The sequence below is a fragment of the Kryptolebias marmoratus genome, linkage group LG3 (genome assembly GCF_001649575.2).
Source record: "Kryptolebias marmoratus isolate JLee-2015 linkage group LG3, ASM164957v2, whole genome shotgun sequence".
NCBI classification, from domain to species: Eukaryota; Metazoa; Chordata; class Actinopteri; order Cyprinodontiformes; family Rivulidae; genus Kryptolebias; species Kryptolebias marmoratus.
Genome location: NC_051432.1, coordinates 29,352,688 through 29,367,310, shown reverse-complemented (window position 1 = coordinate 29,367,310; position 14,623 = coordinate 29,352,688). Strand labels below are relative to the sequence as shown.

At 44.5% G+C, this 14,623-nt stretch overlaps 2 protein-coding genes across 11 annotated transcripts in view; one reads left to right on the top strand and one right to left on the bottom strand.

Moving 5' to 3' along the window:
• Window positions 1–8,905, top strand: part of sh3pxd2aa (SH3 and PX domains 2Aa) — an 84,344-nt gene extending 75,439 nt beyond the window's left edge. For all 6 annotated transcript variants that reach the window (XM_037974963.1, XM_037974962.1, XM_037974965.1 and 3 more), the window contains 4 exons: window positions 587–993; window positions 1,191–1,240; window positions 1,444–1,563; window positions 2,411–8,905. In XM_037974963.1, coding sequence (XP_037830891.1) covers window positions 587–993; window positions 1,191–1,240; window positions 1,444–1,563; window positions 2,411–4,387 — 2,554 coding nt within the window. In that variant the 3' untranslated portion in view covers window positions 4,388–8,905. The remainder of the gene's footprint in view (window positions 1–586; window positions 994–1,190; window positions 1,241–1,443; window positions 1,564–2,410) is intronic.
• A 2,107-nt stretch (window positions 8,906–11,012) lies between these two features.
• neurl1aa (neuralized E3 ubiquitin protein ligase 1Aa) overlaps window positions 11,013–14,623 on the bottom strand; it is a 48,071-nt gene continuing 44,460 nt past the window's right edge. For 4 of the 5 annotated variants that reach the window (XM_037974969.1, XM_037974968.1, XM_037974971.1 and 1 more), the window contains 2 exons: window positions 13,626–13,775; window positions 11,013–13,158 (listed from right to left, as the gene is read on the bottom strand). In XM_037974969.1, coding sequence (XP_037830897.1) covers window positions 12,917–13,158; window positions 13,626–13,775 — 392 coding nt within the window. In that variant the 3' untranslated portion in view covers window positions 11,013–12,916. Of the gene's footprint in view, window positions 13,159–13,625; window positions 13,776–14,623 lie in introns of those variants that run through there. The other variant, XM_037974970.1, reaches the window with a different exon arrangement.

The following is a 14,623-nucleotide window of genomic DNA, read 5'->3' as shown; positions in this document are numbered from 1 at the left end:
AGTTCCTAGTGTCAGTGGAGCTTCAGGAAACAGAATCCTACCCATGGGTCTGAGTTTGTTCTCTGAACAGTGAAATGTGGGTTTCACTGTTCAAAGATGAGCAAAGATGTTCGTTCTGAGCAGAAGATGGCTCCTGCAGAGAGAAATGAGTCTATATGCATTTGGAACATTTACTTATTGCTTCACAAATGACTCATTTAGCTAATAATAAAGGCTGAGATGCTTCTTTGCATGAATTATGGAGGCTGCTTAATTGCCTTTGGCTCACTTGATGAATTTTATTGTGCTACAGATCAGAAACATTTTTAATTCAGGTTGTTGAAGATATTATGTGTTTTAAATACATATGGGGAAAAAAGAGTTTGTTTTGTAAATGATAAATGATTTTACACAGTTTTAAAGGTTTGCCTAAATAAGCATCTGAGTCCAAATCAACAGAAAGTGAAAACTGACTGATGAACAGCTGATCAGAGTCTAAAATGTCTGCAGAGGCTCTCAGTTTTGTTTTGACTCTTTAGTGATAAACACCAAGAAAGCAGCAACCAGTCAGACATTTAGATCTTATTCTTCTTTCTTTAACCCACAGATATTTAGGAAAGGAGGGCTGGGCCCCGGCCTCCTACTTGAAGAAACTTAGAGAGGACTTCTCGCCTCGTAAGAAGACCCTGACGGGCCCCGTGGAGATCATCGGCAACATCATGGAGATCAGCAACCTGCTGCAGAAGAAGTCCGTCAGCGAGAAGGACATCCAGACAGACGGCGAGGGCAGCAGCACGCCCGAGCGCCACATCTCCAAGAGCGAGATCAGCCTCCCCATGCCCTATAACTCTGAGATCAACGCTGAGACGGGCCGGAGGCTGAGCGCCGGCCGCGACACCAACAGCCCCTGCCTGGGGATGCTGGCGGCGAGCGCCGCCCTGAACGAAAACAAGGCCCGGGGAGAGCCGGGCTCCCCGGCTGTGGCACGGGTCGCTCCTCACAGGGTGGAGATCGGTGAGCCGAGAGCGGATTGAACCACTGTTGTTTTTATTTGTTATTTTTCTTCTGTGTAGGCTTTGGTGCTGTAGGTAAACAACATGGCTGCTGTTTCTAACGGCTGTGTAGTTGTTCTAACATGAAGATTTGAGTTTGTTTGTTTTTCATCTTGTGGGAACTTTCTGTTTACTGGAATCTGTTCTTGTGTCCTTCAGGGTCTCCCAACCTGAGACAGAAACCTCCCCCACGAAGAGAAACCAACCTGGTAAGATCCTCCGTTAGCAAAGTCAAGTGAAGAAAACTCGAAAAACCTTTTAATGAACACACAGGGAGTAAAGTCATGGCTCCCTGGTTACCACGGCAACCAATAAAACGTGTTTTAGAGCATCTGAAGCTTAAACCTGTTAAATCATCAGTATTATTATGTACATAATAACATTATTCTGTGCAACTCCCGTCTCTCTGCAGGGTTTCCAGTTACCCAAACCACCAGAGCCCCCTGCTGTGGAAGCAGAGTATTACACCATTGCAGATTTCCAGTCCTCCATCTCTGATGGCATCAGTTTCCGTGGAGGACAAAAGGCTGATGTAAGAGGACACACCTTGTTTCATTTGCACGTCAGCCGAGCGGAACGTGACCTTGAGACGTGTCTGAATGGGATCCTGCAGGTTTTTGTCCTTCTGCAAAGACACCATTAGAAACATGAAGTTAATATTGTAAATACTTCATCCTGAGATGAAGGTTAAATTCTCTGGCAGCTTTTCTAACTTCCTCCTGCAGGATTTAAATGCTTCCACGTAACCGAGTCCTCAACATTTCTGGTCCGTTTGTACTTCAACCAAATAACTTCCACACCTCTAACCTGGTGGATTTTTGTTTGTTGAGGACTTGATCTTTTCCTCCTCCTGCTGCAGCAGAAGAAGACAATCCTTCACCTCCTTCAGTCATTCAGGAACCACAACCCAGCCTGCTTGTGTTTTTATACAAATATATGAAGTTTCATATCATTTTAGGAGCTTTTTACCCAGATTTGAATCGAATTATGTTTTTTTGTTGCCTGCTGCCGTGAAAGGTGGGCAGTCATAGACTTGCTTTTGTCTAAGAGCAAAATATTTCATGAACTATTGGATGGATTTTAATGAATCTCTCAGAGTAATCATTGGATGTGCATCTATACCTGATGAACTTTGGAGTCAGCCAAATAAAGATGGCTGCCGCAGCTAACTGACCTTAAAGACATAAAGATTTATGCTTATGATGGTCCGAAGCGGGTCCAGGCGGGTTCACAGACAGGCAGACGTCTTTTCATTCGGGGTACAAAGTGACGGCCAAAGTATAATTTGGCTCAAGTATAAATTAACCTGAAGCTTCTGGTTGAAAAGTTCTAACCTGAATGACTTCCTTTCAAGCAGCTGTTTGTGTTTCTGGTTCCAGGTGATCGAGAAGAACCCGGGAGGCTGGTGGTACGTGCAGATAGGTGAGATGGAGGGCTGGGCTCCCTGCTCTTACATCGACAAACGCAAGAAGCCCAACCTCAACCGACGGAGCAGCACTCTCACCCGACCGAAAGTTCCTCCTCCGGCTCCCCCTGTCAAGAAACAGGAGCCCAAAGAGCCCCCCCCTCCACCAAACCCCGCCTCCAAAGCCCCAGAGACGCCCAGCAGACCTGTTTATGAGGAGCCTGAATACGATGTTCCTGCAGTTGGGTGTGAAGGAGAGTCTGAAGCGGACTTTCTGAAGAATGAGCGTCCGCAGGATGTGGGCGGTGACAAGTACCGCAGCTCCCCTCCATCGAGTAAAGCCACGCCTCCCGTCTGCAAAGCGTCCCCAGTTTTCGCCCATCGAAGAACCTCCTACAGATCTGTGGAGGAGATCTCTAAGGAGGAGTGCATCTATGAGAACGATGGTTTTAGGCCAAGCAGTGGCATTGAAGGAACCATCGCTAAAGGATCCAGTGAGCCCAGTTCCCCGAGGAGCTACCATTCGTCCACAGTCCCACGGAAACCGTCCGGATCGTCAGCCCTGGCTGGCAGACCCAGGACTCCCATGACACCAGAGCTGACGAGAAGAAGCCAGACTCTGGGCAGACGTGTGGACATGAGGTCCCAGGACAGCAGCCCTCATTCTTCATCAGACGAACTGGGCAGAGGTCCGAAGAAAAGCTCTGCCCTCAGTCGGGATCTGGAGCAGGGGATTGGTCAGAGCCCCTCCACCAGGCCCAAACCTTCCGTCAGGCCCAAACCCCTCCTGACGAAATCCGAACCCCAGAGCCCTGAGAGGATGGACATCAGCTCTCTGAGACGGCAGCTCCGGCCTACCAGTCAGTTTCGCCACAGCCTGAAACCGTCTCGAGGGGACGACTCTGAGACGGCCTCGGTGGTCTCCTCAGAGGGCTCCATGTGTTCCCGCAGCACATCGGATCTGTCTTCGGTTTACTCCAAGGGCAGCCGCGGGGACTCAGACGTCGAAGGCCCCACCTTGTATCGTTCTGTCGACGTCTACAAGAAGGTCCAGGACTCTGAGATCAGCTTTCCAGCCGGTGTGGAGGTGGAGGTTCTGGAGAAGCTGGAGAGCGGTTGGTGGTACGTCCGCTGGGGCTCAGAGGAGGGCTGGGCTCCTTCGTACTACCTTGAACCTGTCAAGAAGGTGGCTGATGCAGGTGTGTTAGAGTCAGATGGAAACTGTGGCACTAAGTCCAACAGCCTGGAGAAGAACGAGCAGCACGTCCTGGCCCTGAATAACATCAACATCCAGGTTCTGACCCAGCAGCATCAGAGCATGAGGGGGAACTCTCCGCCCATCCCATCCAAGCCTCCCGGAGGCTTCTCAAAGCCCTCGGCTTTGGTCAACGGAGGCGTCCGGATGAGAAACGGCGTGCGGCAGGTGGCGGTCAGGCCTCAGTCTGTCTTTGTGACCACGTCCCAGTCAGCTAAAGACTCGCACTACATGACGGGCTCTTTAAGGAGAAACGAATCTCTGGGCAGAAGTGATCATTACAGCTCGGGTTCGGCCACCCTTGGCGTCCGCAGGAACGCCTCCTTTAGCACCGTGCGGCCTCACGTTGTTGTTGAAAGCCACACGCGGCCTGTGGAGCGCTCAGGGAGCGCGTTCAGCACAAGCAACGTCCAGGATGCCCTCAGCAGAGCCAACCAACGCAACGGGATCCCAGTGTCCACCGTTCGGCCCAAACCCATCGAGAAGAACCAGCTGATCCACAACAACCTGGGCAGGGACGTGTACGTGTCCATCGCCGACTATCGTGGGGATGAGGAGACCATGGGCTTCACCGAGGGAACCTGCCTGGAAGTCCTGGAGAGAAACCCCAACGGGTGGTGGTACTGCCAGGTGCAGGACAGCCTGGTTCCTCGAAAGGGCTGGGTTCCATCCAACTACCTGGAGCGGAAAAAATAGAGCCAGATCCTTCCCCCCGGTTCTCCCCCCGGTTGTCCCCCACCTGCCCCTCGTGATGCCTCTAAAGAGCTGAGAATGTTACCTGCAATCTCCCTTAAGCAATATGTCCGTAGGATTTTACATTTCTGAAAAGACCAAGCTCAAAGAGGAGTGGTTTTAACCCGGTTTACTGAACTGTTAACAGAAACTAGAGGAAGGATTCTGAAGCAGGAAGTGTCAGCAGGATGGCATCGATGACCTCTTAAAGAGGGCCGAGTCCGAGCAGAGGACCGCTCTGCTGATTCCTGCCCATCAGTAACTCTGATGGCCGATAAGTGCCTTTTGTTTTTGAGGTTTTTCTGTTGAACGGTGGATGGCAGAAATGTATTCAACCAAATCTTTTAGGAGTGCCATAGCCCTACGAACACCACCAGGAGTTCGACCAAAACCAGAGAGTCCCAACAAAGAGTTCAGATTTAAAGGCCTGAAAGTCGTCAGTCATCAAACTCAAAGACAATACTTGGATCTCGTTTTATTTTCTTTAGTGCCAGTGTTCATGTTTCTGTCGTTTATCGATGCATGTCTTCCTTAGAGAATTATTTCAGCTCTCTTGTGACATTTGTTTCCAACTAACAGCTGAAGTTTAAACTCTGAACAAACTAAAGGGAGAAGCTGCGTAAAGATGGCAGAAAACGTGTTCACCTCATGAGTAAAATGCAGATGTGAAAGTCGAAAGGAACAGATATTTAGAGTTAAAACTCCTTCCTGGAAGACAGTGAGCTGAAAACAGGAAATATTAGTTTATAAAACAATAAGTTAACTGTCTCGTTTCAGCTCCAGGAACAGTTAATCCTGGGCTTTTAATTTACATTTATATAATAAAGCTCCTGTTGCAGTCTGAATGCTAGAAAGGACATAGAAAGATTAAACTTCAGGGAAATATTTGTGTTAAAATCTGATGAAACCAAAGAGAAATTATATTATTTAAAATCCTTAAAACAAAGTTTTTCTTCTCTGTTCCTGGAAGGACTCAACATACAGGAGGTTACAAAAGTATTTAAAGTAACAAAAACTGGAATTTATCTGGATTTTAATTAGATTTTTATCATTTCTACAAAAATAAAAGGTTTGTGTTTCTGCCTTCAGCGCGCAGCGAGTCTTCAGGTTGGACGGTCAACAGTCAGGTTCTCAGTCGGACTGAGGTCCGCTCCAGAACCTGTACCTGGTCCTCCTGTTGTCCTGCTGGAACCTGCTGATGGAAAACATCCCCTCAGCATGATGCTGCCACCACCGTGCTTCATGGCTTTCTCTGATTAGCGCCGTCCTAACTCGCTCTGTGACATCATCGGTCCCTATGGGAGGTCCGGGGTTCTGGGATATTTTTTACAACCCAACCCTGATCTGTTCGTCCCCACAGCTCTGTCTCTGACCTGTGTGGAGAGGTCCTTGGTCTTCATGATGTCTCCTGTTTGGTGGCAGCTGATTCTGGGTCTGTTGGACCAGGAGGACGGGTCTGTAGATCGCTGACTGGATCTAACTCAGCTAATTATGAGGCTTCAAATATACGCACACAGTTTGCAGGTTTATGTGTTTTTTTCCCCATTTAACTTTATTTTTTTTGTTAAATTATTAGTTACAATCAAGTAAAAATCCACTTAAATTCCAAGCAACAAAAGACTTTTGTAACTGAATTTTCTTTAAAAACAGAAACAAAGAAGCTGATATTTACATCACTGTGCAGGACAGATTATTATATTTCATATCTGAGGTCTTAAATATTTGAGTTAATTTGATATAATACAGAATAAATAAAACACCTTCAGAGCACAGCTACAGTTATTCCTCCAGTTCAGAGTTTTAAGAAGCTTTTTAGAGACGAATGTTCAAGACTGCTGAAATATATTTTCTAACAGAGCAAGCTCTTTGTATGAAGCTGAACACTAAATTATTATCATTATGTTTCTGCTGGACAGCATCATAATATTCACCACGCCTGCAGTTTTATTTTATTTGAACTTGTTTTAGTTTGATGCTTTGTGATCGCACGCCGACAGTAACGAGGAGAGAAGTGCTTCTGTTTTGTGAATTAGTGCACTTTAAAACTAAAAGTTTTTATGGTGCATTAATGTAAAGATGCAGTAAAGACTCAGCATTTTATTTATTGATTCTTCTTTTTTAAATTGGACTCCGTTCAGAGCTTTAATGAGAGTGATGGTGAACGGGTCAGGGTTCGGGCAGAAATCTGGTGAAACAGCGACCTCAGGTGGAGGTTGAGAGGTACTACAACACGATCCTACCTCAGTGCAAGAAGAAACTGCACTGCTGGTCAGTGAGGCTCCAGAAAACAATTACTTTCAATCACAGAGCAGCTAAAATGTTTTTTGGAGCACATTTTGTTTCGTTTTGGGCAATAATTTATTATTATTTTAATGAAATTTATTTGTTTTTGATGCTGTGTGCTGCAACTTTAGCAAACCATGGACACTTCCTTCATCTTTATTGTTCTTTACATAATGCCTGATTATAAAGACATATTTATTAATGAGAATTTTTATCTTTTTATGGTTTGACAATCAGCAAATTTACCCTTTTAGAGACATTTTGGTCAAATTTGAGTGGAATTTAAATCTGAATGCAACATTTTGCTGCAGCAGTCAGAAAGATTAGGTGGCAAAATATAAGATGATAAATTAAAACCCCTCTCCTCTTTGACGAAGGCATTATGTAAATGTGTCGAATCACTTTTATTGTTTCCAGTTATAATTTCGTATAACTTTGCTCAAACCAAACCTACTCAGAAGGGAATGTTAGCATTTATCCATGCTTTTAATTTTAACCTTTCATTTTGCTTTTTCTTTCTTTTTTTTGCTCCCTTTTTGTCAAACGTTGAAATGTACCCTTGAGGAAATGTGCAATAGATGTAAAACAGCATCAGCTTTGGAACCGGAGGAGCCACTCACCAGGTGTCCATGTGAACCAGCAGAAGTGACAGGTCCTGAGAACATCAGCTGTTTGTGGAGGAACATCCGGCTCCGGGGGCCTCGGCGGGCCTCGGGGGCCTCGGCAGGCCTCGCCTCCAGCTGTCACGTTCGTGCCTGAATGGATTTTTGATCGTTTTTCTGTTGTTGTTGTTTTCTTCTTCACTGGTTCCCTCTCGAGAGCTTTGTCCCCAGTTCTAGCAGAATGTGTCTTCTGTCAGACGTTTCCTCCCAAACGTGACGGCAGACCCGGGAGACGAGTCCTCCTTCAGGCCAACGCAGGTCAATCCATCAACTTCCAAACAGAAAATCCAGGCCCCAGGTCGCCTTCTTAGGAGCCATGAATCGTTTCCACATCTTTGGCTCTGATTTGCTTTGCTGCAGACAGGTGAAGGAAAGGTTTGAAACCATTCTCTTATTTATTTTTAACTTAACTCCGCTCCAACTCTTAGCACTTCGACATAAACAGATCTGAAGTCAAAGAGGATCGATGAAAAACTGAAGAACCAATCAGAGCGGGAGGTTTCCTGATGAAAATCCTCTGGAAAGTTTTATTTGGTTCTGAAGATTGTGAAGGGTTCAAACAGAACACAGCTGGACTTTGTGTCCTGAAGACGTTCCACTGAAAAATGTCTTCAGTCCTGGATCAAACTGATCTGTGCACCAGAGGATAAACCCCATGTTTGACTGAAGCTAGAAATGAAGAACTTTAGTGATGATTGTTTCCTGCAGAGGATCTGATTGGTGGGTTTGTTTCAGCGTCAGCAGCGTGTCCGGACGTTTCTGTTAGACTCTGCTGAAGCTGCAGCCAGCCTGTTACCATGACAACAAGATTCAGGGGTCAGCTGGGTGAGGTCCAATCGCTCAGCTGGGTGGCGCCGCTGAGGCGTGAAGCGGCCGAGCCTCGTCTTTCCTGCTGAGGGAATTTGGGGTTGAGCGTGATCAGGTGAGCTCAGGAGGAGAGAGGAGGAGGACTGGATGCAGGAAGTCTGATGGTTCGACTCTTCGCCTCGCAGCAGATCTGAGTTCAGAGGATGTGAGAGTTGAGCTGAGAAGGAAAAGTCTTTTTAGGAGGTTCTGTTGGGAGGATAAGTGAATGTTGGAAATGTGTTGGTTTAGTTACAGGAGAGGAAAGATTTCAGTAAAGAGCAGCAGAGGAGGCGGTTTGTGAGAGAAGCTGCAGGGATTCTGAACCTGTTGAGGATAAAAAGTGTTCTTTCCTGTCAGGAGGACGAGGAACCATGTTTCTAATTAGCTCAACAGTGTGTCTTAATTAAAGCGAGTCAGACGGTGTCCCGGCGAGTACAGGACGAGTCTGCAGCGTGCCAAAACAACAACAACAACTTCAGGCCTTCAGTCGGACCAAATGAGGTGCTATTCCTTCATCTTCTCCTCCTTTTCGATGCCTTGGTTGTTATCGGGTTAAAGCCTCTCTTGTTTTGTAAAGATGATGAAAACTGGGCCTTTTCCCTCTTCAGTCTTTTTTTTCTATCTTGTACATGTTTACATTGTATCTGCCCAAAAGAGAAACAATATTAAATGTAATATCTTTGCTGTTTTAGCCCGCCTCCTTCTCGTTTGTCTGCAGCACACGTCTCCTGTCCTTGTCCTGCAGGACAGAAACGTCCCGGACGGAGACATTTGTCTTGATTGTGCGAGGCGGCTTAAATGAGTTCAGGTGTGGAGGAGCAGAGCTGAAGTGTGACGAGTTTCAGAGCTTCGAATGAAGACAGACGAGTTTCCACTGAGAGAGAGAGAGAGAGAGACAGAGACAACTGTCTGCAGCAGGAAAACTCTGCTACCATCTGTCCCGTCAGGCAGGTTTCTGAGATTTACTTAAATCTCTCAGCAGCAGTTTAATGAAACTAAAATCAGAAAGATTTCAGTGAAAAGATTCTGGTTTTATGTAAACCAGACACATTACAAAATGATTTTTCCTTATTTAAATGTTTTTTATTTATTATTTATATTTTTAAGTTGTTAACCAAAATGTGGCTTGAAAAAAAAAAAAAAATATATATATATATGGGGTTCTCAGTTCCTGTAACTCTTTTTAGGTAAAATTATTATTATCCGCTTCATAAACCAACATGTAAAGAGAAAAATAAGTAATAAATTCAGCTTTAAAAGCAGCTTTATTCACATTTAAACTGCAACTAAGAAGATTCTTTTTAGATTTCCACCATCAGGTAAAGAATCATGAATATAAAACTAAGTCCTTTTTTCTTTCAGCTTTATTTAAACCAGTTTTAGGCTTAAATTAGATGGAAAACATTAACTGCAGAAGCAGAAATATTTTTACTTCAGCTTTAACCACAAACAGGTTTATAATAAAGATGAGTTCAGATGAAATCAGATATTTACAGATAATTTCATACATTTTAAGTCTAAACAAGAACCTAAAATAAACAAACTTTTTTGTTAAAAAGGTAATAAACTGCAGAGGAACATCAGGGTGTCATAGCTGGATGTGTCCAGCAGGTGGTGCTGTTGAAGCAGAGACGTTTCCTCCTGAAGGTTTGATGACTTCCTGTTCCTCCTGAGCTCAACAAAGATGAGTTTTAAATTCCTCATCTGCTCCAACATTCAGTCCTGAATGAGAAGGTGTTGTCAACAGATTTATTTTAAATTTTATTCTTCAGACTTCATCATGTTGGAGGTTGAAGATCTCTGAATGTTCAGTTCTCATGTAGTCAGTTTTTTTTCTATTAAAGATAAATTGAATCAGTTTGACCTTTTGGGGGGATGAGGTGAGCAGAAGCTCCCATGAAGCCCCCCCCCCCATCTGGGCTGGGGTCAGAGGTCAGGGTTCATGATGCAACCAAGCAGACGGCTCTGAAATAACTGAGTTCAGGTTCATGTGCACACAGTCAACTCTGTCTGCCTGTTAGTAAAATATCTTATTTATTCCACTGAAGAATTTTAATAAAATGGATGTACAGCTACATCCTGAAGCACATCACACGCTGCGGAAGACGAGCAGATATATTGGAGGTCAGGCGACGGGCCTCCGTCAGGCTGGCTGCAGGTGGAAGCAGACAAGCGTAGAATCTGAGACGTTTAGGTGGAAATAAAGGGATTCTGCTGATAAGAAAAGAGAAGAAAGGACTAAGATGGCAGCAAAGACAGAACACCAAACAGCTCGACCTGTTTTTAGTCCCTTCGGCTGTTTCTGACGGTAAACAAACACGTTGGAGCGAACATCTACAAACATTTAGTTTAACGTCTTATTGTCTCTGCAGTGAGCAGCTTTAACCCAATTAAAGATGGCTGCCACACCTAATTAACCTCAGCCAACAGAAATGGAGCTAAGAGGAGGGGTGGTAGTAGCTGAGAGTCATGAATAAAAAAAGCTACAGCTCTGTCGTTTCGTAACATCAGATCATCTCAGTTTAAAGACGAAGGCGGCGGGCGAAATGCATTACTTCAAGGATTACTAGGCCTTTAATTTCACTTGGAAACAGTTGGAAGAATCCAGAACGTCTCGGTTTGAGGAGTTTGACTGTCACATATCAGTTCAACTGTTGGCTTCCCTTTGTTATTAACAGAATATTACTGTAATATTAACCCATCATTGCATGATTATTACATCACTGTGTTGGTGCCCAGATAATCTACAGGTTTGGTTTCCTGACAGGAATCATAAAAAGTTTCGAATGAAACCAAGAAACACGTCTGCAAAGTTTAATAACCACCATTGTCCACTCACACTGCAGAGCTCACAGACACACACCTGATGCTTCAAACGACAGGAAATCAAAGGAATAATTCAGGTTCACAACAACTGAGTGTTTCCAGTTCATTTGGTCCCAAAACAAACCATAAGAAACTAAAGGTTTAAAGAAAGGAAGCAAATAAATATTACATTACAGCTTCAGGAACAGAATAAAAACAGCATCACGAGGGTTCAGTCAAAGGGAAGAAGGTCAATGTACAGGTGAAAGGCGGAGCAACGCTGGCCTAAACATTTATAAGATTACAATCAGTAGCCTCATAAAGTGACTTTTCTCTTTAACAAACACAAATATCATAAGTGCTAAAAACACAAAAGGTTCCCAAAGGAGATCAAACTGAGTAAAAGAGCACCTGAAAGTCAGGGATTGTTTCTGCAAAACTGCAACGCAAACGAGTTTCAATAAAAAAGAAGCCTGATTATCGATTCAAACTTAAAATATAAAAAAAACACAATTTACGCCTTATTTTCCAGTACAAGTTCTTTTAACTAAATACATAAATGAACATTCAACACTTGAAGCAGTGGCAGATTCAGGCGGAGCCCATTGATCCATTATCTGCAAGATAAATCAGGAAACGGAGGTTTCTGTGGTGTTCTGGCAGAAACTATGGCTCAGTCTTCATCGCGCTGAAGAATCCAGAACATCTCTGAGTTCAGGTCTTCAAACAACCTCAGATTAACGTTAAATGGTCATTGCTGATGTCTTTCCGCCCTGGCATGAATCCTGTGGAGCAGCGAGGCTGGACGCATGTTTTTCACTCACAGCTTCATCGTTTTATTTTTATTTAAATGATGACACGGTGAAATATTTCATGTGTTGATCTGAGGTTGAATTGAATCCATTTAAAGACCTGATTTTATTTAAAGACTTTAGAAATAATCCTGTGCACTTCGTGTTTTTATCTTCAGGGCTGTTTATAACAGAAAAATTAAAAGATTGTTTTGTTAAACCTGACATTTTTGTAAAGGATCTCAGTCCCGTCACAAAGCATACCACACATTTAATAGTTTCTTATTAGAAACGGATTTCTTCTACAAAAATAATCTGATTTGTGTGCTTTTCATTGTGTCTCCTCTGAGTGAGCAGCTGTGACAGTCGGCGCCACACAGCAGCATTATTTGGTTCTTGATCAGGGTTTTTTTTTGAAAACACAGGACATTCTGTGTGTTAAGGCAGGAGGCTGTAGCCATGGCAACAATCCCTTGACTCTGTTGTTTTGGGACGACTCACAGTGTTTTAGGCGAGATTATAGGAGCAGAATTTGGGGAAATGAATCTGAGAAACAACAGATTGCCCTGAGGAGTAACCAAATTATTGTTTTTTTCTTTTTAAAAAAATCCTGTCTGAGCTGCAAAGGCTGCAGGTTGAGATTGTTTTAAATATAAGCTTCTTCATCCTCTCGCTTTGATAAAACGGGGCATTTCTGAGAGGAAAATGCTGATTTCACCACACTGCAGAGCAAGCAGCTAGCTAGCACGACAATACAGCTACCAAGAGTTTCAATAAAACTACCGTAAAAGGTACATCAAATTATACAGGAGGGGTTACAATCCTACTTACACATCGATAATCAGAAAAATAACAGCAAGCCACCATCTGCAGTCTGACAGGATCACCTGCTGCAGGTGTGCTTTTAACCCCCCCGAATGGCAGTAATGTTTCAGAGAAGAGTTTTACTGAGACATTCAGTGGCCCATGGTCCTGAAATCACACATCATGGCTCCGAAAAAGAAAACGAGTTCAGGATTCCTCCTCCAAGAAGAGCCAGTCTGAGCATCGTCTCTGTCAAAGAGAAGCAGGAGTTCCCTGAACGTTAATGAAACTCTGACGTTTGTCTACGTGCTGCGGTATGTCTTGATAATGTCCTTGATCTGTCTCCTGCAGATGGGACAGCAGGCGTTGGACATCTTCTTGAGCTTGAGGCCGCAGGTGTAGCACAGACACATGTGTCCGCAGGTGTAGATGACCGTGTCCACCGCGTTCTCGTAGCAGATGGAGCACTCGTCGGACCACGGCTGCCGGCCTGACGGGAACGTCGGGGATTTGGGGAGGCTGACGGGAGAACTGGGGGTGGTTCCTGCGCCCGAGATCAGAAAGAAACGAAGAAAGTAACTGATGAGTAACAGGGAGACGCCTCAGAAACTGAAGACAAAGAGACGAGGGACGAGTTAAACACGCTGTTTGTTTCTGCTGGAGTCATTTTAAATAGACTCAAACTTTTTACACTTCAATCAAAACAAAAAGTCATTTTCAGCTGATACGTTAAATAAACTGCAAATATTAATTTTATTTAGAAGCTAACGTCATGAAAAATATTACTGTGATTTTTATTCAACTTGTATAAAAACAAATATCAGTGATAATATTTTATATAAAGCTGCTGCCAGTGAAACCATTAACGTTGTCATGGAAACGTTCATGTGGGCTCAACTTCCTGCAGTTAAAAACCATACAGTCACGTCAGAGGCTGCAGAAACGGGCCGAACAGCAGCAGAGGCGGGACCGGGAGGCGAACATCTGTCCCCCCCTCAGTGATGCACCTACCTCCTGCAGAGCTGCAGTGAGCTGCCGAACACAAGCCTCCGTTCAGAACCGGGTCGGAGATGCCACTTCCCAGGGCGCTGGGGCTGTGGGGGGAGGAGGAGGGGGAGCTGGGGTTGGAGGTGGCCCGGGGGTCCCCGATGTGGGAGGAGCCTGGTCAAACAGAGCAGATAGAGAAGAATGAGTTCTGACCGGGTTCTGCTGTTCTTCCTCAGAAACCCAACAAACAGAACGCTGAGTCAGCATTAACCCTTTGTTTGCTGCAGTCCAACCAGTTCTGCAGACTTTGTTGTATTTTAGTTGTTTCTATAGCAAAGCAAATCGATGCTTTGACTAAAAACTTTATTTACAAATATTTCCCCATAGACAGAAATTGAAAAATTCTTTGAAATCTTGTGAAAAGAATCGAAGGCTTTAAGCTAAGCTTTGCTGCTTTTAGCTGCTGTTCTGCTTCTTTCAGCTTCAACTCTCCAGCACTCACACTTTATTTCAACAGAAAATATAATTTCTCTTGTTTTACACAAGAATAACACTAAAAATCACGTAGTCATTTATGTCATTTATGCAAATGAACTTTTTTTTTATTGCAGAACAAGCAAGTAATAATCCCATCATGGTTTTTCTCCTCCCCCTGACCGCAGGTAAACCAGCCTCTGTCAGAAATCAGCTGATCTTAGAGTCATTTCTGGTGTTTTTCCTGAGCAGCTGACAGGAAACTGTCAGGACGTGTCCACCTGCAGCCGGACTTAGGGTTCTGTTCAGTGGCAGCCGGGTCAGAAACAGCAGCAGTATTTCTGTCTCTGCACCTCATAACTCTATTTCAGGCACTGGGAGGGGGGCAGGGGTTAAGGTTTGAAATCTTTTTTGTTTGCAGGCCGGGGGTCTCCGGGGGCTCCGAAGCCCTCTGGTGCCAACAGGAATGCATAGGAGGCTGCGGCGGGCTGCACGTCGAGGCTGTCTGGAGTTATCTGAAGTTATCTGCAGTTATCTGGAGTTATCTG